Source organism: Artemia sp. Qi Xiang Cuo, chromosome 5, assembly GCF_049724085.1.
Source record: "Artemia sp. Qi Xiang Cuo chromosome 5, ASM4972408v1, whole genome shotgun sequence".
NCBI classification, from domain to species: domain Eukaryota; kingdom Metazoa; phylum Arthropoda; class Branchiopoda; order Anostraca; family Artemiidae; genus Artemia; species Artemia sp. Qi Xiang Cuo.
Genome location: NC_142798.1, coordinates 75,198,334 through 75,225,690, shown reverse-complemented (window position 1 = coordinate 75,225,690; position 27,357 = coordinate 75,198,334). Strand labels below are relative to the sequence as shown.

The 27,357-nt window shown below is 34.3% G+C and overlaps 1 protein-coding gene across 1 annotated transcript; it reads right to left on the bottom strand.

Annotated features, from left to right (window-relative positions):
- Positions 1–821: 821 nt before the first annotated feature.
- Positions 822–26,664, bottom strand: LOC148952523 (mitochondrial inner membrane protein Mpv17-like). The gene is made up of 4 exons (XM_089089940.1): positions 26,571–26,664; positions 18,698–18,813; positions 12,957–13,178; positions 822–2,008 (listed from the first exon to the last, which is right to left on the bottom strand). The coding sequence occupies exons 1-4, from the start codon at positions 26,641–26,643 to the stop codon at positions 1,886–1,888; spliced, it is 534 nt and encodes a 177-aa protein (XP_088946066.1). The 5' UTR covers positions 26,644–26,664; the 3' UTR covers positions 822–1,885.
- Positions 26,665–27,357: the final 693 nt, after the last annotated feature.

Below are 27,357 nucleotides of genomic sequence, written 5' to 3'. Positions count from 1 at the left end.
ACATATATTACTGTTAGACAAGAGAAATCTTCTATACAATCCCCATTACAATCTCAAGCCCCCATTGTGTTACCAAGGATTGGTCCTTAACAAAAATAAACAGGAAAATATTAAACAAGTTATATCACATGGTTGGCACCAATGCTGTTAAGAACCCCTTGCATTACCCCTTGCAGAACCCATTGAGATTCTAAGACAATTTATATTCTTTGGTTGGTGCTAATTTCCTAATTGCCAAGTATTGCCAAGAATTGGTCCTTAAATAAAAACCAAACAGGAAAATCTAAGATATTTTATATTCGGCGGTAGGCACTAATACACCAATTGCCAAATATTGCCAACTATCCCTTGTGTTGGTCCTTAATAAATAACAAATAGGATAATCTAAGACAAATTATATCCCTCGTTGGCACAAACAGACAACCTTTTTCACAAATTGACTAAGTTGTATTTACCCGATTTTGATCATTTGTAATTTTGTTAAAACATTTTCCTAAATAGTTGTTTTTTAATGTTGGTTACAAATCATATGAAGATTCGGCTCACCCCTGATTAGCTCAGTCTACTGAAAATGGCAGTTAAAGGGAAAATTTTAATACCTCAAAATTTTACGAATGACATACCTTTTTTTCATTTCCGGTTAAAGTTAGGTGAGAGGGGGATTAAACATTTTGAGGTATTAGGTAAGTATTTGAAATGTGATATACTACTATCATTACTACTACTAACAACCCACTGCAGTATCAAGCCGCCTGATAACTACACAGCTACGCACGCTCCTCCTCAGTCCCAATCTATTCAAAGCCTCTCTTGTACCCTCTTTACACCCTCTCAAGAAGTTCCTATTTCCCTTAATTCTTTCCTTACGACATCCTTCCACCCCACTCGTGGACGACCTACTTTTCATTTAATCCTAGACGGTCGGCTGATAAGGACAATCTTTTGCAATCTGTCATCCTTCATCCGCCTCATTGACTCTAGTAAAATCTAAAAATTGTTGTTTGTTCTTTCAAAACATGTTCACTATTGTAGGCTCCTTCCTCTTTGTAAACAAATCACGTTGCCAAAGAAATTGATATGTTATATGTCATAACATATCAATGTTATTGATATGTGATATGTTATACGTTAGTAATCAAACGTGTAGTAGTAATTAAACGGTAGTAATTAAAACGTGGTTTGGATTTACCTTCGTATGTAAGAACATATTTTGGAGGAGGCTAAGCATTTTTGGAGATTTTTGGTAATGAAATGAATTTGAAATGAATATTGAAATGAATATTCGTAGCTTTGTAGCTTTGTAGAATATTCTGTAGCTTTGAAATGAATATTCTTTGAAATGAATATAATGAAAAACTGGTGCAGAAAAGGTTTTTTTTTTAAGAAAAAAGCCAAAATAAAATAACCCAGAAAACAACATAAACTTCACTGTGAAAAAACTAATTTGTATGGTTTTGCCATTTTTATAAGCGTCATCACTTAAAGTAAAAAAAAAATATATAAAAACTAGAAACCCAAAGTTAAAAAATCCTGTTCTGAAGCCTGTCTATGCTTGATGGAGATATATCCAAAACGGTAACATAGCTTTACGACCCATGCCATTTTTTATTATTTCTTAAAATTTTCAACTAAGCCAAAAAGGGAAGCCGCGTCAAGTGTTGATACAAATGAAAAAAAAAGTGACAGACCCAGATTGTCAAGGCTCTATATTAAAATACAATGGAATTATCTTTATTAATTAAATAAAATATTTTTATCAATACTCGATTGTGGCGTGACAGCTTGAAAAAATTAGAGAGCCAACATAAAACATATCAAAAGTCAAAAAAATGTGCCAAAAACTAAAAATAAAAACCTAAACATTCTTCTAAAGAGTGCAACAATATTAGTCCTTATTGGAAACAAAAGCGAGGTACGTGTTCCAGAAAAGGGAGATAACTTGTACGACGAGGATCCGCAATTGAAGGGGAACGAAATAGAAGTTTACCAATTGAACGGCTGGCCAAATCTGAAAAAAATAACAAAATCATTAATTTGTTTTATAATCAAACAGTTCGAGGTAACGAACTATAAGTAAGACCGACTCGTCTCAATAGTAACCGAAACTCTAAAAACGGAATTTAAAAATCAATAGATACATCAAAAGAATTGGATTTTATGCTGATTTTAAAGATATAATTTTCATCAAGTTTACTCATATCCATCAAAAGTTACGAGCCTGAGAAAATTTGCCTTATTTTGAAAAAAAGGATAAGACACCCCCTAAAAGTCATAGAATCTTAATGAAAATCGCACCATCAGATTCAGCGTATCTGAGAAGCGTATCTCTACTTACTGTAGAGGTTTCAAGCTCCTATCTGCAAAAATGTGGAATTTTGTATTTTTGCCAGAAGAAAGATCACAGATGCGTGTTTATTTGTTTGCCTTTTTTTTACCAGGGGTGATCGTATCGACCGAGAGGTCCTAGAATTTCACGAGAGGTCTTATTTGAACAGAAAATAAAAATTCTAGTGCCTTTATTAATCAAAAACAAAAAAAAAATTAAAATAGAATCATTTTTTATTAGCACCAGGGGCGGACACAAAATTAATGTTTACGTGGGGCACCAACGATACTTGGGCCCCCATTAGTATTTTGCCCCTCTGACGCTGTAATCAGGGCAACTTTCAACCTTCTGAAGGCGCATGTGCCACTAAGATTATCCCCGTACACACCCGGTCATGTACCAAATGGTAGCAGATGATTTTAACGCTAAATGATAATAGTTAGCTAAAGCACAAGAAAGATAAGCCATTACAGGCGCGTATGCAGCACTTTCTATTCTGGGGGCGAACAATAAATAAGCTAGTTCTATCTAATGATTCGAAGAAAAACTGCCCAGAAATCCAGGGAAATTTAGGATTTTGGGCGGGGTCCAAGGCCCAAGCCCCTCCCCTTGCATACGTTCCATTAAACCACTTAGTGGCAATCACTAATATTCCGAAACTACCGATAATCAACGATTCCTAATCAGTAACTGGCGATAAGGCTGATTTTAAAAGGACCTGTTTTGTATACACTCAGAAACACCTTCGACTTTTGATTTTTAGGCTAGAAAATAAAAATAAAATTGACCCTTTGTCAGAAACACTACATAAATTGCAGATTTTTAAGTAAGCTTAGATCCCGAGAACTTCACTGCAGTTTCCACAATAGTTTTACATTAGCTAGGTAGGTTTATCACACTGATCTGCTTAAGATCCCTCAGAATGTAAAATTATTTCTGATTGATGGATTATTGTCACTAAAATCTTACGTTAGATGACTTACACTACAGAATGGCATTTGGAAGATCATCAAACTTATCGGCTATACAATTTAGCAACATGTCATTCCTGTTAATCATAGGCAGCGCAGTAGCACTGCATAAATAAAGAATGATGTTGGCACAATGTATTATTTTTTTTTCCAGACAAGGGTACTTCGTATCGAAGAGTTGTCAAAAAAACTTCGAAAAGGCTTCATTCAATTGAACATTGGAGTGGCCAGTGCCCTTTTTAATAGTCGAAAGTGATTGGAAGGCAACTAACAGCCCTTCCACGCCCACCATTTCACCAAACCTATCCAATCAAAATTTTGAATTAGCCATTTTGTTCAGAATAGTTGATTTCCAGATAGAAATTATGTTTTTGAGGAGGACACTCCCTCACAGCCCTCAAGGCAAGGGTTGTAAGCTATGCCCTGGGGCATATAAGTTTTTTTTTATAGAAAGCGTTGTCGTAGAAACTTCAAAAAAGGCTTGTTCAATTGGAAATTCAAAGGGCTAGTACCCTTTTTAATAGTCGAAAGTGATTAGAGGGTAACTAACCCCCTCTCACGCCCACCTTTTCCCCAAACACATCCAATCAAAATTTTGAGATAGCCATTTTGTTCAAAGTAATTAAGTGTCTGGAAATTATATCTAAGAGGATGACACTTCCCCCACAGCCCTCAGGGTAAGGGTTGTAAGTTATGCCCTTGGGGCATATAATGTTTTTATTGAAAGCTTTGTCGTAGAAACTTGAAAGTGCTTATTCGATTGGAAATTCAAAGGGCTAGTGCCCTTTCTTAATAGTCGAAATTGATGTGAGGGCAACTAACCCCCCTCTCACGCCCACCTTATCCCCAAACACATCCAATCAAAATTTTTAGATAGCCATTTTATTCAACGTAGTTGAAAGTTCTGGAAATTAGGTCTATAAGGATAAAAACCCCTCCCCCCACAGCCCTCAGGGCAAGGGTTGTAAGTTATGCCCTGGGGGCATATAATGTTTTTATAGAAAGCGATGTTGTAGAAACTTCAAAAAGGGCTCATTCAATTGGAAATTGAACGAGCTAGTGCCCTTTTTAATAGTCGAAAATGATTGAAGGGCAACTAAACCCCTTCTCACGCCCACCATTTCCCCAAACACATCCAATCAAAATTTTGAAATATCCATTTTGTTCAGCGTAGTTGAAAGTTCTTGAAATTAGGTCATTTAGGATGATAACCCCCCTCAGAGCACTTAGTGCAAGGGTTGTAAGCTATGCCCTGGGGGCATGTAAGGTTTATATAGAAAGTTGTTGTAGAAATTTCAAAAAGGGATCATTTGAATGGAAATTGAAAGAGCTAGTGCCTTTTTTAATAGTCGAAAGAGAGTGGAGAGTAATTAACCCCCTCTCACGCCCACCATTTTCCCAAACACATTCAATCAAAGTTTTGAAACAGCCATTTTTTTCACTGTAACTGTAATTTTTGAAAGTACGTATTTAAGGATGACAAACCCCCCAGAGAACTCGCGACAAAAGTTGTAAGTTATGCCTCCGATATATATAAGGTTTTTATAGGTAGTGTTGCCGTAAAAACTTCAAAAGGGGCTCATTCAACTGGAAATTGAGAGGGCTAGTGCCCTATTTAATAGTGGAAAGTGATTGGAGGGTAGCTAACCCCCCTCTAACGCCCACCATTCCCCAAAACACATTCAATCAAAATTTTCAGATAGCCATTTTGTTCAACGTAGTAGAAAGTTATGGCAATTAGGTCTTTGAGGATGACACCCCCCCCCCACCCAGCTCTCAGGGCAAGAGTCATAAGTTAGCCCTGGGGGCATATAAGGTTTTTATTGAAAGCATTGTCGTAGAAACTTCAAAAGGGCTCATTTGATTAGATAGTTGAAAGTGACTCAAACGAGTGACTCAAAACTCAAATCGAGCAGAAATTAACATGAGTTGGGCTCAAAACCCCTAAGCCTTCCAAAGGCCAGAATATAATTTGCACTTTACTGAAAAAATACAAATGAATGTGCATTTTCAGTTTAATATACATATACTGATATTTAGTAATCAAAATGTTAATATTATTTGATTTATTAAAGTTATAAAAGTAAAAACATTTATATTTTGTCAGTAAAGTGCAAATTATGTTCTGGCCTTGGGAAGGCTTAGGGGTTTTGAGCCCAACTCATGTTACTTTCTGCTAGTTTTGAGTTTGACTCCGTTATTTATTGTAATTTCTGCTCGTTTTGGGTTTCATTTATTTATCGATGCTGATTTGTAATAGTTTCACGCATGGTAGATTATTTGATTTGATTTTTGCTCATTTTTGGTTTAATGGAGTTCTTCACTTTGCTTTGAAAAACTTATTTTGTGAAAAAAAAAATTTTTTAATTAATTTACTGTAAAAGATGTTTTCGAGTTTTGCCAAGGCACAGAGGCGGAAAAATCGAGAGCATTACTTATTATTAATTTTTGTTTTTGATTTTGGTGAGCAAATGGTGGCCACTTTACTGCCTATTTTCATCTAATTTAAGCTCTGCATTATACGACTCATTGCCTCCACTGTTCATCCTAAAACATTAAAATAGAGGCTAAAATCTTTAGGAATATCTTAACTTTAATAAAGGTTCGTAGAAGTATACACTTAAAACTAAGTATATGAGTCGAAATACTCCTTCAAAGGTCGGATTAATCATTTCAGAAAAATAGATTTTGGAAAACTTGTTTATAAAAGAAGGTAAATAATTATGTGTTTATTTTTTTTATCTAGGCGATATAGATTGGTCTCTGAATTCTCAGTTTGAATCAGTGGAATGTGTGGAATGAATCAGTGGCATCGATTTTGTTTTCAGGCATTTACTAATGAAATGTTGAAAAAAGTGGAAATTCACACCACTCGAGTTAACCACCGAAACGGAATACAACTGCAATATTACTTCCCGAATGCCTCACCGTTCAATACCAACTAGTCGCAAAATATAGTTATGTTTTTATATAGGGGTTACATATATTTGTCCATAAAATTGTAGAAACTGCTATATATATACCACTGAGAATTCTTATGTTTATTTTGATAAATGCCATCCAATCACATTTCCACGACTAGTGGTTTATAAATCAAAATTTTTACAGGACAATTCTCTTTCTTAATTCTAAATCTGAGCCGAATTTCAAATTTTTATTTTTGTGCTCGCCAGAAATATCAAGATTTAAACGTTTGAATTGAAAATCTGAAAATTTCTAGATTAAAAAAAAATAATTAGAAACCTACCTCAGCTTGAAACCCTGAACCCTGAGAACTCATACTATTAATCTATACCTATCAAATACAAAAATAACAAACACATAATTATTTGTTTTTAAGGAGTATTCGACTCATATACTTAGTCTGAAACACATACATACATGCATGGGCGTAAGGAGGGGGGGGCAGGGGCAGCTGCCCCCCTAGACCTTCAAATTTACATTAGATATGGCTGAAAAAGCAGATGGTTTGGAAAAAGCAGTTGGTTTGGAAAAAGCAGTTGATAAAACTCCATCACACTATCAACTGCCCCCCCTAGACAATATGCTGCCTACGCCCATGCATACATGCATCTTTATTAGAGTTCACATTTTTCTGACGATCTTGGTCTTTATTCAAATATTTAAGGATGAATAGAAGATGAAATACTAAAAGAGCTCTAAGCTGACAGGACTCGAAATGACAGGACTAGCCATTATAAATGTTCACCGAAATACTGAGGTAGATCAAATCAAAAGTAAATGCAATATTGTTGTATAAAGTAATAATATAAGTAAATAAATAAAAGTAAATTTAATAATAATTAAAGTAGAAGACAAATGCTAAGACAACGATCAAAAAAGGAAATAACGAGAAAAAAGTGAACATTAATATAAACATCTGATAGTAGTTTTATAATCAAAGCTGTTTGGCAAGATAAGTACAAATTATAAAACAAGTTCTTCACAATTAGCTTAATTTGCTGTTTTCTCCAAAATCCTAGTTCATTGAATTTTTTTTTTTTTCTACTCTTTTAAATGTCATATGAAAGCAAATTCTTTACTAAAATTCGTTAAAGTTAACATATGGTACTTTTGCAGTTTAATGTGAAGAATAAGAATATCGACCACTACAATGCGAGACTACAAGTACCCCATACCTGGATTGTAGAAACTCTAAGGATTGTAGAGCTCTAAGCTGACAGGACTCTAGATTGACAGGACTAGCCATTATAAACGTTCACCGAAAATATTGAGGTAGACATCGACCGTGTAATAAATAGATATGGCGGGAGTAGACACAAAGAAATAGATTTTTTATTATAAAATTGTGAATTCTATAATTGTAAAATATATCGAACTTTAAAAAGTGAAAGATAAGCTACTTTGTTATGAAAAGTAAAATTTTGATTAGTAAATTTTTGAGATTTCGTCAACGTTGACACTGTTTATTAAAACACTATTTTTAAAAAGAAATAGTGATTAGAATGCCTTATTGCCTATAGTTAAAACCCTTGTTTTAAATGTCTTATATGTATTTCTATCCCTTTGTTCTATTTTTCTTGTTACACCCCAAAACGAACCAGTATTTAATGTTTAAAACATCTTTTACGAATATACAAATTGTATCTTCATCCTCATTTCCTACTCTTCATTCCTATCATAATTACTAAGTCATGTCATTCAGTTAGGCGGCATGCTAAATGGTTTGACCTATACAAATAGTCACAAAAAATGCATGACCTCAAAAGATGGTTCAAGACCAATTTCTTTTTGACAATACAAAACTTAACTCACTCACTATAGTGGTCAGAAGTGCAAAGGCGAAAAATTATGCAGAAAATATTAAATATCATATTTTTTTATAGATGGTGGACAGCTTTTTTTATGACGGGGTGGTTTTTATAACTTACTTTTTTTTGTATGAATGTTTTTATATGATTTTGATTTTAACAGATTTATTAGAACTTTAACCCTCACCAGATTTTAGATTAAATTTACGACTATTTCCACTATCTACCTACGACGCATAAATGTCGAGGTTCCCTTTAAATTGAAGGTATTTCTTTGTTTGCAAGTTTATCGAAGTAACCTATTATGCACCTTCCCCCCTAAAAAAAAAATTCCAGATCCACCCCTGCATTCTCACAAAAGAATCAGAAAACTTAAGAGAATTAAAAAAGTGAGGTCATTAATATGTATTTTTATTTAATTAAAGGCTAAAATATCTAAGTAAGCAATGATCAATTTAAATTCTATTGTTTCCGAGATTTTTTTTTTTTATATATACCAAAACTCGGTCTGCATCACTGTAGTGTAGAGAGATCAGTGTTTCCACTTATCTTTTCAAACAATCTGTAAAATATTGACAATTTTTGGGAGAAAATCGGGAGACGGCTCTCACGATTCGGGAGAAAATCGGGAGATGGATCTCAGGATTTAGTAGAATTTTCATTTTTTTTTGTATTTTGTATTGAGTTTTTGGAGGTGTTCGAGCGATTTGAGTATTAATTACCACGTTCTAAATGTTTGGAGTGCAGATTTACTGAAGCCAGCTGCGATTCCGGAAAGAAAAGTTGTCGATCAACGTTGTAAAAAATGACAAAAGGAAGCAGCTAGAGTCTTGAAACGTATTTAATTTTGAAACTAAGTACAGTTATATTTCATTCAGACTCTAAAGCTGTTTAATTAAGACATTTTTCTTCATCTACCCCTACTTTTTTTCGCCCTTCCAGATTCCACACGACAGTCCACTAAGTTCAGGACTGGGACAGAAATCTGGATGAATTAGAGACACTAGGCCTTTGACTATTCAGTCTGAGTTGACTGCATAATCTTTTTTACCACCATCCCCAGAGGTATTCACAAATGATAAAGAGAAAACGCAAAGTCGTAGCTCATTAGTATCGATATGACTGAAAAAAAAAGTATAAAGAATAGCAAAACTTTCAGATACATATACCGCATTACATTCATAATCTGTGTCTATCGCATGGCTTTTTATGTGAGCAGCCTCCTCTGATCATGCAGTAACTCGGCTGTGCTGACATACGCTACTACTCCTTTTAGCCTCTTTCTGAGGGGCTGGTCAACCGTCAGTGTGTCTGCTGTAACTCCGTCTCGTTTCATTTCAAGTTTCGTCTCAATTTTGGAAGCCAAAGTTACTGTTACCAAATGATTCATTCTGTCTGTCTTTACTTCTTGAGTAAGCTGAACAGTCTTTCTGAAGCTACGTCCGAAAACAGCAAGGAACACAAGTATTGTACAAACTTTGCTACGTTTGGTTTCCACGGAGGTCTCTCGCACTCAAAGCCGATTTCCAGTAATCCACGGCTGTCAGAGTCACTGTTTTAATCATTGGCAATATTGAAATGTTCCCGCCATTCTTTTGTCAAGGGTACTTTTCGACCACTAATTTTGCTCGTTTTCATCCTTTCTTCGCAATTTTGTTTTATAGTACACTGACAGGCCCTGGTGGACTATGTTTGTCACTTTCTGCTTACACAATCTTAATTCATCAGTAATATTTTTAAGCGGCATATTTTTCAGGAATGGAACTATTTTGTCAACCAGCAAAAATGGTAAATTGCTTTCAAAATGCTGCAATTTTCGTCTCTTTCTTGTATTGGATCATTTGAGGCAAACCCCTTCAGTTCTACAGAGCAACTGCAGACAAAGTCTAATTTTTGTCATATTTATTTAAATTTGTAGTAACTTTGGATCATTTTGAACCTACTGAATCAGCTGGAACCCCATAGTGCTAGTTCCTATCTTCTTGGTGCAAGCCAACACCTGTTGTTAGTTTATGAATTGAAAATAATTAGTTAATTACAAACCTTGAAGGTGCTTAAAAGATCAAAAACAGAAAATCAATGCAACCACAGTGGAATGGATAATGGGCAATGTTCATACCTATGCCAATAAATTCAAATCGCGGTGCCTCAATTGCCTGGGACGTTAAGAAAAATCCTTAAAAGACCACAAGCAACGGCCAGGTAAAAAAAAAAGAATGACCACAAAGTAGAATGTTCCGGGAATAAAGTTTTCTGGAGATTTTCGGGAAATTCAGTATCTTCTTTTTTTGTCGGGAGATTGATTAGAAATTCGGTAGATCTCCCGAAAAATCGGGAGAAGTGGAAACAGTGAGAGAGATATAAACAGTACGATCAAATCTTGAATCTCAACCATTAGACGAAGCCGGACCGAGATGCAGCTGCTCTGGAGAATATATAAACAATAAGAAACATAAGCGACACTAGATATTTTCACGGGTAGGCACGCGTGTGGCATCGGTATTCGCAGCCTAGAGAACAGGAAAAGAAATAAGACGAATCGAGCGTCTAGGGGGTAAGGAAGAATGCAATACATTGAAGAGATAAAAAAGAAACATAATTGGTATGGCTGTAATAATGCAAAAGATAAAGATAACAGTGGTTTGAGAATGAAAAGAAAAACAAAGAATGAATTTGTAAGAAAAATCCAGGTAAAAATAAGTTTTATTTGAACAATGCCATAACGTGATGACATTTGATTAGGATATTTGGCGCTTCGCATTGATATTTCAGTTCCATAGTTTTATCATTTTTTTTTCTCAAAGCGAAATTATGTGGTCGGCATGAATGCAGACTCGCAGCTAAATTAAATTTAGTCGCTTCGTTTTTCACATATGTTTATTGATATTGGTTTGACTTTTATTGTCTGTAATACTGAGAAGCTCAATAAGGAGATAATCAAATACAAGTTTTAAAAATTTTAGCCTCTGTTCAAAAAAAGAAGATAATCAAATATTTAAACTAATAAAACTAAAATAATTACTTGCTAGTTTATTTTCCTTGATAGGGATTTCTCTTGATTTCACGATTCTTAAATTTCACTTCAATATATGCACGTGTACGCAAAAAATATCGTACAAATTGTTATACGGAAGACCTTGCAGCCAGCTTCCCAGTTCTGGTCTTTGCACTCAAGCCAAATTCGATGGATTAGTCCCGGTTCCCAACGAAAATTTCTGTAATGTTTGAGGAAAATGGAGATACAGACTTGAAGAAACGAAATAATACCTAGCGAAAAAGCTGTAAGGTTGGATAAATGCAGGCCAAATAATGGTGAAATGCCAAATAACTGTCCTAGCTCTAAAGGCGGATAAGACAAAGATATTCAAAAGCAGAAAGGGGCATTTCAAAATTTTGTTAGCTACCATTTAAAGCCTAAGCGAGGATAATTTTCTTAGAAAGCGAAGCTAATTATCCCAAGACAGCTAAAACGAGAACTGAATGTAAAGAATCAAAGAAAAAAAAAGAAAATAACTCACTCCCCCCCCCCTTTCTCTAAAAAAGAAAGTCCTTGAAATGCGCATGACTAAAATCATTTGTTTTGGCAGCTGAAAAAAGTCTTTTGCTATGTCATGTTAAAGCTTAATAATTAAGCTACAGAAAATTATACAAGCAAGGCCATTGGTGGATCTAGTGAGGGGCCATACCCCCTCCCTCTGCCTCCAAACAAGCCCCAGACAAAAAAAATTTTGATTAGCAACTGACAATAAACTTGGTGTTTAGAATGTTTAAATGATTTTAAATAATCTTAAAACAAATCTGAAACATTCCAAGTTTTATACCAAACTTGCATGTAACCCAAAGCGGGAAAGATAATGAAGAGAATCGTGAGAGTGACACTTAATGAGCCATAAAAAATGCTTTCTGATGAGAAGTTTTAAGTAATTTGCAAGTTCGTGGCAGAATATTTACAATAATAACAATAACAAGCATTACTTTATATTCTTCTTGTAATTCAAATACAGTTCTTTTCATGTCCTTTAGTGGCAAGAGGGGTCCATATCTGGATAGTCAAAGGGCATGGGATGTATTATATTTTTTCTCCACATTATTGGGGGGGGGGGCAATTGCCTCCCCTTGCCACTCCCAAACGACGTCCCTGTCTGCTGTGGTGTTGATTAGAAGTTAGCACTAGAAATATCCGTATTTGCTAAAATTTAATCCAAACCCCCTTTTACAAATACAGGGTAGAGTCCTCAGTTAAGTCATACCTATGAAATAGGATAGTAGCGAATCATATCGTCAGATTAACTCAATTTTTTCTGCTTTTACATTCATTGAATTAAAGAAATCTACATCATTCAATGACTGAGATATATACACTGAGTCGTTGATAGGAGAGAAACTGGAAGGAACTATTATACGTACTAAGACTGTAGTAAACAAATATTTTTGATTATGACCGTACTGGTTAAATTCATCTACAGTGGTCTGCACAAAGTAGGTCTAGTCTGGTTGTGGACGATTTTGGCAAGAAAACCAGGCTAGCTGACTTTAAGCATGTTCTGGTGGCCCAGTCTAGGGTTCATTCACCCTGAGGTCTGAAAAAACAATTCGGCAGTAGTTATTGGTAATTAACTATTCAAAAGACCTGATATTTCGCAAAAATTTGAACTAGGGTAAAAGCCCTAGAATCGTCTTAAACGGGTAAAGTGCTTTAGGTTAAAAGTACAGATCAATAGCTTTGATTGGGTACAAAAAAAAACTTTAAAAAACTGATAGAAAATTGGCTTATATGCATTTTCGTTACATTTTTACGAGTTGGGCAAATTTTTTTTGCGGGGGAGGGGGGGGGGTCGAACCCGGTACCTCCTGGATATGGACTTGCTGTACTACCTAGTGGTTTACCTTATAGTTGGTCGTTAAAATTTGAAGATACTCCTTCTTTAACTTCTGAATAATTTCCTGCTTCCCACCTCCTTGGGTTAAAGCCATATAGCTCACAAAAATAGTTAGGAAAGATGGTGCAAAGAAAAGCTGATCTGCCGCCATTTTCTTGAGAGCTGCTCTCTTTGCTAGAGGTCCAAAGATTTTGTCTAACGCATTGTACCAAGCCCTAACAGCGGGACCCTGAAAAACAGAAAGATAACTAAAGTGACGTAAATACGCAGGTCCAGCAAGACCTCCATGCCTGAACTTGTACGTCTGATCCTGCCCTTGTTGAAGAGTCAAAGTCCAGCCAGACACACATGTAAGCACCACTTTTAAGTGCAAATCATAAATTTAGTGAGAAAAGCAGCTTCCTGATTGGTCAGATTTAAAGTCATAGACACTGAGCTTTAACTCTTGAACTGGATGCTTAACTGTAACTTGTTGCAGTCAAGCACCGAATTCAATAGGTAAACAAGAATTGTCTGGACATTAGTTACAAGACATACAGGTGTCTAGACATATGAGTCCTGCAAGTCACACCTGTGAACGCCGGTTAAATAGTAAAATGAGCATGCTGAAGAATGCTATGATGACAGAAGATTTAGAATACAAAACGTTACTTTTAGAATAAATAAAACAAGACAAGAGTATCATTTGTGCTTTGCTGTAAACAAAATATATTTTTATGCCATTATAATACAATAATAATATAATGATAAATTGATAGTAGTAAACTTAAAAAAACAGAAAGTTGTATTAATCTAATTTTTTATGCCTTTTCATTAATATCTTTAGAGATGAGCCAATCACGTTTGAACTAAGTATAAATAACAAGTTTTAATAAACAATACTTTTTTAATCAAAATAAAGTTTGTTTTTTTTGCGAAGTTTCTCTTGTGTATACCCCTATAGGGCAGAAACAAACGTCTAATCTACGCTTATGGGTTAACTGAGCCACTACTAGCGGCTGAGGAGCGTCGACTTAGCTTTCGGTGTAAGATGAACAAGTCAAATAGCCTCTATCCTGTTATGTCTCAGTGATAATGTGTTTGTTATTAACTGTATTATTTGTATGTTATGTTATTCGAAACAGTATGTTATCTGTATTTATAGATTTTTTCCTTTTCATTCTTTCTTTTTTGTTCATTTTTTTACTTTATTTTTGAACTCTTGAGCGTTCTTTTGGAAAATAAAGATATTGATCGATTGATTACAACAAATAGAAAAAGGAGTATATCTGTGGAATACTTCTATTGAATAGAAATAGGAGTTGGCAGCAGCAATACGAAGTAAAAGCACTGGCCTTAGAGAGACATGATTATTTCAATAATTTAAAAATAACTCAAGAAAGCACTTTATAATGTGATGAGTATTTTAGTTTTGCTGCTAATACCTGTTTTTTATTATTAATTCTCTCTCTCTCCCCTTTGAAAAAGCACTACCCTCGAATACAATTGCAGCTGTACCCCTCTATACTGAGCAAAGGAAATAATCAAATAATTTTTTTCTCAAGAGATTAGCCCCTTTATATATATATATATATATATATATATATATATATATATATATATATATATATATATATATATATATATATATATATATATATATATATATATATATATATATATATATATATATATATATATATATATATATATATATATAATATATATATATATATATATATATATATATATATATATATATATATATATATATATATATATATATAAATAGCTATATAAATAATAATTTGTAAATGAAGAGCTATTACTAATTTGGAAAAAAAGGGTACATCCAAATTAGTACAGCTTATGACAAAATCTTTTGGAACTAGATTTAGAGGTCTTTCAAAATGTTAATGAAACCCAAGGCTGTGCCCAGAGGGGGGGGGGGTAGGGGAGCTTGAACCCCTCCCGAAAATGTTTTTGACTCGTAAAAACTTAACAAAAACTGATATAAACAAATTTTGTATGCTTTTTTTTAGTTTTTTTTTGTGTAAATCCCCCCCCCAAAAAAAATATCTGAGTAAAACCCCCTCCGAAAAAAAATCCTGGGTACGGCCTTGATCAAACTATTCATGGTAACCAACTGTAAGTAAGGGGGGACGCGGTTCAATAGCAAGCGAAACTCTTAAAAACGGAATTGATATCAATAGATATTTAAAAAATCAGCAAATTACGTGTGCTGATTCCAAATATATGAGACTTATAAAGCTTAGTGCTACCTATCAAAAGCTACAAGCCTGAGAAAATTGCCTGATTTTCGAGAAGGGGGGGGTGAACACCCCCCAAAAGTAAAGGTATCTTAAAGAAAATCCCACCATCAGATTCAGCGTATCCAAGAACCCTATTATAGAGGTTTCAAGCCCCCATCTGCAAAAATGTGGAATTTTGTATTTTTTGCCAGAAGAAAAATCACGGATGCGTATTTACATGGGGTTTTTTTCCAGGGGTTATCACGTCGAACTAATAGTCCTAGAATATCATGAAAAGGCTCATTCAAATGGCAATTAAAAGTTCTAATGGCCTTTTAAGTGACCAAAAATACTGGAAGGCAACTAGCCCCCCTCCCAACCCCTTTTCCCCTCAAAATCGTCCGATAAAAATTTTGAGATAGCCACTTGGTTCAGAATAGTAAATAAGTCCAGTAACTATGTCTTTGGTGATAATATGATCTCCCACAGTCCTTGGGGAAAGGTCTTTTAGTCATGAAATTTGCCAATTGTTTATGTATAGCATTTGTTATTGGGAAGTATACAGATTTTTATCGGGGGGGGGGGGAATTTTCTGAGAGGTATTTCCCAAGGGGATAATTTTCCACGGGAAGGGAAGCTTCCGAGGGGATATTTCAATGGGGAATTTTTACACTGCGGAATTTGTCAGAATTTCTATACAAAAATTCTTCCTATTTGTCTTATTTTCTTTATGCCGACTCAACTTTATCACCGGAGATTTGAAAAATAAAATTTGAAAAATTCCTTGGATCCCTTTCCCTGAAATCTGTTTCCTGAATAGGGAGGGAGAAAGGAGCTTGTGGCAGAGGAGAAACCCACATATACAGTCTTTAATGCCTAGCATGGGGCATATTTTAGGCAGTACCAATAATAACCAGGTTATGCATAACTTTAGCTTGAAGCAAGGGAGATGATGTGAACAGTAGTTTATCTATATATTGGATATTTATGGTCATTTTAACTTTTAACGTGGATCTTTACTTTCCTTTAAAAATATTTATATTGTTGTTTATAATATAGGTTCGTTGTAAATAACCTAAATATAAGGACGACTTCTAATGCAAAGCTTAGTAAATGCATTGTGAGTCTCTGCATAGTGAGAAACTACAAGTAGTGAGACAGCCATATACGCAGGATTTACCACGCCAGAGGGCAATGCAGACAAAAGATTTATTTGATAATTCGAATAAAAAGTGCCCCAAAATTTTGGAAAATTTATAATTGGGGCGGGGGAGAGTGGGCCCCAAGACCCCCCATACAAGTCCCTGTTGTGGGATTTGTCTTCTACCACATACTTGAAGTTGTTACTCAATTATTCCTTACAAATTCTGACTATATTGTTTTCTCAAGAGTTGCTAACTACCTATTAAAGTTTACTATGGTATTGTGTAGTCCATAGAGAGAAAATGTTTGTCTAAAGGTTCAGTAACTTGCTATTTTTCCTTTACTAGAAGTTTCAGAGATATATAAATAAATGCAGCATTGCGTAGCGTCTTAGTGGCATAATACCCAAAACGCCTTCAACGAGAATTTAAGATCGGTCTGAAGGACGTCTTTCTTAAAGTAGATTACCCCATAAATTTCAAAGTTCCAATAAATTCCGGAAATTAAAATTTTTAATGTATTTCGTAAGTTTAAAACAATGCATATATTTGCGAATTATATGGAAATTATAAGAAATTTTAGAGTAAATAATAAAAATATTGACCATTTTCAGGGACACAGCAAAAATTTAAACAACTGGGTTTATTTCAAGGAATTTCAAGTTTTTTCTTGTTTTTTTTTTTTTTTTTTTGCCTGCAGGTGAAGCAAACTTTGTTGTAGTTTTCTTCCTTTTTTTCAATAAATGTATCTTTGTTTAGCTTTCAAAATATGGCTTGCTGCGAGCCTTGTGTACCCCTCTGACTGACCATATTACAAACAGTAAATTATACGAAAAATGGGGTTCTATTCCACTTGCTATCCCAGATTCCTTGGACCCGTTCTGAGGATGATGGATGACAGATTGCAAAATATTGTCCTTTTCGGCCAACTGTCTAGGGCCAAACGAAAAATCAGGACGTCCATGAATTGAGTCAGAAAAGGTTGTAAAGAAGGATTTAAGAAAAATTGGAACTTGTTGGGAGAGCGTAAAGAGGGAGACTATAAATAGATTATGATGGAGGAGGAGCGTGCGTAGCTGTGTCGGCTTCAGGTGGCATGGTACTGCAGTGAATTGTTAGTAGTAGGCCTAGTACACAGCTCTGTCCGCCAAAGCAAGGGTCTACATTAATTCAAAGTTTAGTGAGAAGAAGTACAGTAAAATCCTATTATAATAAGAAATATTTTGGCCTAAAAGTAGACTTTTGGATATATTGGGGAAAACCCCTTTGATCCCCCTTAGCAAATTATAGTGTTTAATCACAATAAATTAATGTATATAATTGGAAGCTGATAATTCTTGTATCGCTCTACCATGAAAGAACGGTAGATCGTGTTTTCTTGGCTATTACTCTTGATAGTATTTTTTTATCACATACTTGTAAAATGTTCTACAATTATTAAATCACTCTTCCCAGCAACTCTAATGATTAGTTAAAAAAAAAACGTTATGTACCAAGGACATCAAAATAAAACATTTTTGCTCCCTGTAACCGTCTTAGATCTATTCCTACCTAAAAACAGTAATTTTTTAATGATTTTTCTTTTGTTTGTTTATTTTGTTTCGTTTGTTTGTTTTTTGTTTCTTTTGTTTGTTTGTTTGTTCATGGAGATTTTAGAGTAGCACAACATCTTCGAGTGTTGCCACGTTTAACCGTTTTAACAAGTGTATAGTACTTTTATAAAAGCTTCTTATTATTCTAATTATACGATCCTTGTGTTTCAGGATTAGTTCTTAAAGAATTGGGGCAAAAAATCAAACTTTAGCGTAAAGAGCAAGGTGTTAAGAAGGGGAGGCAACTCCCTCGTATACATAATAATTTCTGTTTTATTTAAGTTTTAATGTTGGTCCGTACTTCAAAAGAAAAGACTTTTTTTTAATTTAATTTCTTATCGTTTTCCTCCTCCACGGAAATCTGGCTCCTCCTCCACGGAAAGATCCTCTAGACGATTCAATCCCAATGATAATTTACCGTACAATTACCATTAATAAAAGATCGTTATTAGTATTGCCGGGGAGGGGGGGGGGATCCTCTGTATTTTCATCGTCTCTCTGCGATCTTTTTCACTTTTTGTAGTTTTTTTACAATTCAGAACCTCACAATGCCTTCACTAAGCTGTTATGGTCTGAAAGATCTCACTGCATATTACATTAGAACATGCATAGTTCCCACCTCATCTCCCTTGCTTTGTGCAGAAGTTTGGTTATTTTTTTCAACACGCTAACATATTTTAAGATATTAGAAAAACAACAATGTACAATAAATAACGGAAAAGATACAGGCAGTCTTAAAAAAAAGAAAAGAGCTAAGGAATTTTACTAATATTTATGTCTTACTGCTAGGAAGAATCCAAATGCACTAAATTTCCCATTTCTTTTCCAATCAATTTCCTTTACAGGCCTTTTCTCAACTCCCACTTGAGATATGATATCACCCGTTGACATTAAAATACCTAAAAAAGAAAAGTTAACGTGAATGCCAACTAAACGTGGGAAATAACTTGGAACATACGAAGATAAACAGAAGGGTAACGAATTGAGAATTAAGCTAAAATATATATTTCGTATTTCTTTTTTCTTAACCCTATATTATAGATACCAGAACTGCCAAATAATCTATTTGTTTAGGGGGGCACTATTTGTGGCCCCCTCCAATACATTGGCTTAAAAAATTACAAGGGTCCTCTGGTCACCTTTTTTTGAAGGGATAGAAACTTTCAGATTGAGAATTTGTAAATAAAAAAAATACAAATTTTATTTTACAATTTGAATAAGAAGTACCCAAAAATTAAAGAAAGCTTAGGATGTGAATGGTGCCTGGGCCTCAGCCATTGTGTGCGCTCCTGTGTCTATATTTGCAGATCTATGGGAAGTTGATTATTCTCCATCTCATTTCTAAGCTCTAAACTTTTTATCTCTAAGCCTCAATTCGTATGCAAAATATTATGCTGCCTCTTTCAGTTTTACTTTTTCTTTACTGTATATTTTTTATTTCGCGTAGTTTTTCTTTACTTTTTATTTCTTACTTCTTCTTTACTTTCCACTTTTTTGTCAACTTTTTGGTTTTTTTTCTATGCTCTTTTTCCATTTGTAATTTTGTATTTTCTTTTTAAACTTTGAGACTTTTTTTGCAAACTTTTTCCTACAAATCTGACCTTTTTATACTACCTATTCCGGATAGGCCTATATTCGGCTGTACATTTTTTAAAGTTTTATTTCACAGCCACTGTCCGAAACTGAGAATAATAAAATAATTAGGTTTAATCATTTATAAAGACAATTGAGAGAAAAAATATTATCAATTCTTCATAACAAAATAAAAATAAAACATAACATAAGACAAACAAAATAAAAGATTATGGTTTGTTTGAATCTAGCTTTCAATTTTTGATATTTTGACATTTACATTCAATTGATGTCTGGATAATGTATCCTATGTAAAAATTTCTAAAGAGAACTTCTGTCCTACATCGCATAAGAGTGGTGGAAAATATTCCAATGATAATTAAGAGGAACTAAAAAAAAGAATTAAAAAGGGCACATGGTGGGACTGGAAGCCCTCTAATCACTTTCAATCCTTAAGTGGGGCACTCAAACTTTCAATTTAATTAGCCCCCCAACCTAATTATAAGCTCTCCTTACAACCATCCTTCCATATAAAGCAGCTGGAAAAAAAAGAAATGATACATACAAGACACTTTGTTCTTTACCAGGTCAATGCTAGTGGGTTGCTGCAATAGCACAAACAACAACAAAAAATCAATGTAATAATTAGGAAAGAACAAGGTATTAGTCAGGTAATAATACAGGAAAGGAAAAAAAAAGGAAGAATGAAGGATGTGAATCTGACTTCGCATCTAACTTTACCATAAATAACAAGGTATTGAGGAGGGGGGTAACCGCTTTATATATGGAATAATTTCTGTTTGTTTTGAGTTTTAATATTGCTCCTTACTTTCAGTTGAAAAACTTTTTGTTTTTTTTAACTTAATTTCTGACCGTTTTTCAAATGATGCCAGTAAACCAGGCCCCCCCCCCTTCATGAAAAATTCCCTCCCCTCACAGGAAACTCCTCCATGTAAATTTAATCCCACGTGAAATTCTATCTGGACAATTCCATCCTTGCTAAAAAAATTGCAACTTACAGCCCTTTCATTAAAGGCTGTGGGGGTCATTTTATCCTCAAAGGCATAGTTATTGAACCATGCCTATAAATCCTAGGAAAGATAATTTAATACTTTCAATCAGATTTTACTGTTTGAAATGGATCATTTGTTTTACTATTTTTCCTTTTGGAGCTATTTCAATCAAAATTGTAGAAAATTGATACATACATAAAACTGCAGATTTCCAATTTTTGAAGCAGTCTATTTTGTTTTATATAAAAATGTTTTGAACAATCAATAAATGATTTGCTAAACTGATTTTCAGTACATTTGAAAGGAATGGATTAAAATGAAGAAAATATTGATGAGAATTTCCTAAATATAAGAATAATGAAACTAAATTGATTGTTTCAGCTATACTTATATATTAAAAATAATTTCTGGAAGTCTGAGCAGTACAGCCTACACTTTTTTCTAAAGTAACGATTAAAGAAGTTTTCAAAACAAATTCTCAAAAAGTTTTCAGTATGGTATAAAAAAAAACTCTAGGCTTTAGGGAGTTGGAGCAGACAGTAGCCCTTTTTGGTGATGCTATTACCTCATATGTTAGTTTATCTATTAACAAAAGCTTTCTTTCAGTTTTGTAATACAAAGACAAGGTTGAGACTCCACAAAACTCCAGTGAAGTGCAAAAGAACTCTAGCCTTTAGAGTTTGGTGACCCTGCAATCACCAGTTGGCAAGGATAGTGTGCTAACTTGTCAGGTGATTCCCCAACTGTTTGTCAGGGCTTGTAGGCCATTCCTTGTCAACTGCTGTTTTGGATGGATCAACACTGGTAGATAAAAACTATGTAATAATCTAATAAATTTTGCAATTCGTCAATTGGTAGGAAAAGAATTTGCCATTTATTCTTGTTCTGGCATGCTTCTTAAAAATTTGTGGGTTGTGTCCTCTGATTCCTGAAGAGTTATCTGGTTGATAAATATTTGGAATAGACTTTTCATAGTGGAGCAGCTTGAACCAGCTAGGAAGGTGGCGCAAAATCAATTACAATCATGTTCGCTGAAGAACTCTTGTCTATAAGTCCAATGACTATTCATAATCATTAAAAATATTAGTTAACCCTTATTCCAAAATTCAGCTCCTCTAGCACAAAATAATTACCATGGAACTTACTTTTGGCTTAATAATATTCAAAACTAATGGAACTGATAGTGGTTTTGCACTCCCATTTAGTAACGTAAACCACTTACCATACATATCTAAACTGTGATTGGTTAGCAATAAATAAGCTACCAATCAGAAACAAGTATACATTCTCACAGGCCTTACGATACCAGGGTGAGGAACAAATAGTCTAGGAAGTTAGGAAGGATGTTAATTTATCTATTTCAATTCAATTCAATTTTTTTTTCAATTAGAGTTTGATGACCCTGCAATCACCAGCTGATGAGGATATTGTACTAACTTGTCAGGTGAGTCCCCGACTGTTATTCAGGGCTTGTTGACCATTCCTTGTCAAATATTGTTTTGAATGGATCAAAACTGGCAGAAAAAACTGTGTACTGGTCTAATGAATTTTGCAATTCAACACTTGGTAGGAAATATGGGTGCCCATAAGGCAGAGCAGAGGGGGCACCATCCCCCCCCCCTGGCCGAATGACGCTGCCTTACATGTATATATATATATATATATATATATATATATATATATATATATATATATATATATATATATATATATATATATATCCATGGATATATATATATATATATATATCCATGGATATATATATATATATATATATATATATCCATGCCAATAAGGGAAGGTCAGCAGCGGTGGGGCAAAAAATAGCAGCAGTGGCACGCTGCTGCCACGATCATTGTTGACCACAAAAATTTTTGTTTTGATCAGTCTTTCTCAAATCCCAGCTTTAATTTACATCAGATTTCGGTCTATTCAAGAGTTGCTGCCTGGACGCTGGTCTTCTTCATTATTCATCAAGAGAAGTAGAAATCTGGTAGAAACGAAATGGCTGTGATATTTCAGGACCCTTGCATAATAGTTGAAATATCTAATAGCTATGTATTCCTAATAAAGTTAATCATCAAAATTAGTAGTATTTTTTCATCAAGCAACCATCACCATTGAGAAGAAATGTCAATTTTACATCACAGCTGGGTTGGTAGGAAAATCTTTCCCCTTAGCTTTCATGCTATCAAACATCCAGAAGGGATTTGGAAGGTATATCCGCTTTCAATCTAGATGGTTTTGATAATGAAGATTTCAATCAATCAATCATTTATTACCCACAACTAACAAAAAGTAGTACAAGTGGAGTACATAATAATAAAAAAGAAAAACAAAAAAGAACTCAACAAACACTAGCAATTAAATTAAAATAAGAAAAAAACTGTAAAAGACCGTGGTCAGGCCCGGATTTACAAAATGCATCTGCAGAAAGATTTTTGTGTAGGTCACCGAGCTTTTGAGTTACATCCGTAACATAAATTTTTTTAACTAGATACCGATTTCTAGTCCATGGTGGCAGAGAAAGAAGAAATTTGCAAAATTTGAAATAAGTAACTTTAATCTTTTTTAAATCCTTTAGCTTAAGAACAGAATGAACACCCGAAAAATAAAGCACAGAATCATCAGAAAAAGTCGAGTATAAGCGCCCAAGAGCTCTTCTGTTATATTTTCCATGGTTTGCTACAATTTTGAATAACTGAACTGAATTTTTCTTACTGAATCAGCAACAATCTGTTTACGGAAGAGAGCTAGAGAATTAGAAACAGTAATACCAAGCCATCAAAAGGAAGAGACAGAAAGTACAGAAAATTCATTACATACCAGAGGAGTAGACAAAGTCAGATTATAAGATAAGAATTCACACTTGTCAACATTCAGGGATAGACCAATATTTAGGAAAGACTGAGAAACTAAGGAAACCATCGCAGAAAGAGCAGACTTAGTACGACTAATCAACAGAATGTCATCAGCATAGGCAATGTAAGAAATATCAGTAGAACTGGAAAAATAAGTGCCTGAGATCTTTTCCAGAACAGTAGAAATACAAATTTTGAACAGGGTTGGTGATAAAATACCTCCCTGCCAAACGCCTCAAAGCACTTTAATAGTTGTTTCTGGAGAAGATTTCAGGCGGAGATAAGAATTAGAATACTAAAACCGTAGAAGGTAAATAACAAAAAATTTACACCAGAAAAAGCCAAAGGAAAGAAAAGCTGGTTATGAACAACAGAATCAAAAGCCTTTGAAAGATCAAGTGTACAGAGATATACACCTTTACCCTTAGAAGAATCAGAAAGTAGAATAGAAGAAAGGACATGATGAGCATGTTGGCACCCCACACCAGGTCTGAAACCAAGTTGATTTTCACCAAAGAAAGAAATATTTCGAGTTAAATTAGGTAAAAGAATATACTCGAAGATCTCCAAATTTTCAAAACCCTATAAATCCAGATTTAATGGTATTATGGTGCTCAAAACACTTTCCTTTGGCCTTAATATGCAGTAAATCCATTTCTGATTTTTTTTTTTTTTTTTTTTAAACACATAGCTTGGTCCAGTTAATCAAGCATTTGGAGGGAGAAGGAGTGGAGGTATTTACTTCCAAATTCCTTTTAAATGACATAATTTAGGCTCTGGAAACACTCTTGAAAGTTTTATTTACCTAACTTCCCTACTTAATGAGATAGCAAAAAGCCCCTTATCTAGAATTTTACCAGAATTACCAGTCCTCCTATCTCTAAGATTTGCAAAATACCTTTTTTGATATTTTTATTGGGGGTTGGAGGGGAAAAAATTACCTTCCGCCCTAGATTGTGGTTTTCATCTTCATTAAAATTTTATATTTTGGGCTAGTATATCCACTTTGTGGATAAGTGTCTATCTTTAACATCAAGCAATAATCTTTTTGTGGCACACCCTAAATAATGTATACTTGTCATGTCAAAGAGGGACCAAACACATTATGCTAAGTCTTTTCAGATGTGACTATAATCTGCAACTTTTGGGGATATGGTCACCTGTACTAAATCTTGAAAGAAATATAGTTTTCATTAATTTGGGTTTGAGCCTGCTTTTCTTCAACTTTAGGCTTAGAGAAAACAATTGTTAGATTTAAGTAAGATTTTAAGCATAGTTTTTTGTTTAATTTTAGATATAATTTCCAGACTGTTCAAATCATATAAATCAAGATTTAGCAATTTTATGAGATCTAAAACACTTTCCATGGGCCTTATGTGTGATGTTGATCTTTTTCTAAAGCATTACTTTTTATAACACAAAGTTTGGAATGGTTTATCAAAGGTGTACCTTTTCAAGAGAAAAGAGTTGAAGGTATATGCTTCTCAAAACCTTCATGTGGCATAGTAGAGGCTCTGCAAACATTTCAGAAAGCTTTATTGACCTAACTTGCCCACTTCAGCCCCTAATCTAGACAACAAAAATCCTCTAATCTAGAATGTTATCAGAATGACATGCCTCATACCCATTCCTAAATTAAAAAAAAATATTTTCTTTTTTTATTGGTATTTTCATTGAAAAAAAATTGCCAGTAAATTTTTAGATAAAGGGCTTCTACTTATCTTAGAAAGTAGTTTAGTTATATGAACAAAACTCCTGGGAATTGATCCAGAGCCTTAATGATCCCCTGGGAAGGTATCTTGAAGTAACTATATCCACTGCTTCCTCTCTAAAGGGGTAAGGTTTATATTAACAGACTTATCAGATAGATGAAAAAAAAAAACATACCACTAGCATCAGAATTTCATCCTGAGCCTAAATATAACACTCATTTCTGTTCGAAATTACTTCTAAGCTTCTTTAAGTTACTTCAATTTTCCTGTTTTTTTCAAAGAAATGTCATGGTGGCAATTCAATTTGAAAAATACTAAATTTTGCTGAAAGCTGCAATTTGAACTGAAATATACTAAATCTTGTTGAGTGGTGATTTGATATGAAAAATACTAAATCTTGTTGAGCAATGATTTTATTTAAGAAATACTAGAAAGTTTGAATTATTCATTTTTTTGGGAAAAACTTACCACTAGCTTCAGAATCTCATCCTGAATCCAAATATGACATTCATTTCTGTCAACCAATCACTGTGCCACTACCAAAGAGCTTCAACGCTGCCGGCCTGCCACACGCAGCATGTGTGGCACAAACTGGCACTATGAGCATCCAGTTTCAAACAGTTTAAACTGTAAGTAAGGAGCAACCTGGCTTAATAGTAATCAAAACTCTAAAAAACTGAAACTTGATACCATTGGAACATCAACAGAATCAGATTTCTATGCTGATTTTAAATTTATAAGTTTCATCAAGTTTAGTCTTACCCAATCAAACTTTACAAGACTGAAAAAATTGCTTTATTTTTGAAAAAAGGGGAGAAACAACCCCTAAATGTCATAGAATTTTAATGAAAACACCATCAGATTCAGCAAATCAGAGAAACCTACTGTACAGGTTTCAAGGTCTCATCTGCAAAAATGTGGAATTTTGTATATTTTTTTTTTTTGCCAGAAGAAAGATCATGGATGCATGTTTTTTTTTTTCCAGGGGTGGTTGTCAGTAGTCCTAGAATATCGCCACAGCAATCATTCAAACAGAAATTAAAAATTATAATGCCTATTTTAAGTAGCCAAGAAAATTTGAGGGCAACTAGGCCCCCTCCCATATTCATTTTTTTCCCAAAGTCAGCTGATCAAAATATTGAGATAGCTATTTTTTCAGCATAGTCAAAAAATTTGATAATTATGTCTTTGAGGATGACTTGATCCCCCACAGTCCCGGGGGGAAGGGCTACAAGTTATGAACTTCCCCCATTGTTTACACACAGTACTGGTTATTGGGAAGTATACAGACATTTTCAAAGGAATTTTTTTTCTGGTAAAGGGCTCGGGTAAGGCGGGTACGTGGGAGGGCCCCCCCCCCCCCTTACCAGAAAAAATCCCTCTGAAAACGTCTGTATATTTTCAACAATCAATACCTACCCTACCAACTAGGATAATAAGAAGGGATTAGGTTAGCTATAGTTAAGATTGCAAAAAAATAGCAAGAGGATATCTTTACCTGTCTGTATAATTTGAGTTTTTGCTGGATGCTTTTCAAGAAGCCTTAGGTATGCTTTCCAAATTTTTGACATTTTTTTTAAATAATAACCCACGTTTCCTGCCTTTCTTATGTAATGCCATTTCTAAATTTTACGTTATTATAGATGGTACGCTAAAAAAAAAATGAACCTGGGTCGGATTGTATATAGTTTCGCTGTTTGTTCTATTCTTCCAGCCTGAAAATGGCGTGACTCCAGGACAACAGCAAAGTCTGAACGTCAAATTTATAGAATTTAGCATCAAGTCTTTTTTCTATCTCTATGGTCAGAATAAAAATCTCAAGAACCTAATGTTCGAACCCCACTAAATTCATACCTGTTGATGAATAAGCAATGATTCTTTAATAATCCGAGTTTTTCAGTCAGACCCAGGATAGAGGCAGGGGCCAGGGGAACTGTTTTTCTAAGCTTTCATATTTACTATTCTCAAAAAGAAAAACAAAAATTATTACTCTCATTGACCAATCATAAAAATTGCACTTGAAAGCTGAATATAGCGAAACTGTACACAAATTAGCCCTTCCATGATTTTTGTTGTCATCAAATGGAATTCCAAGACGCATCGTAAAACCAAGAAATGCAAAGAATCTGCTTTATGACTATCATTAAAAAAGAAAAGAAAACCATACAGGGACCGAAGTAAAATTGTTTTGTATCTTCTTCAAAAACAAAATTATAAGTCCCTTTCATCCCCCCCCCCCAAAAAAAAGCATGAAAGTTTCAACCAATATCCAAGAGACCTGACAG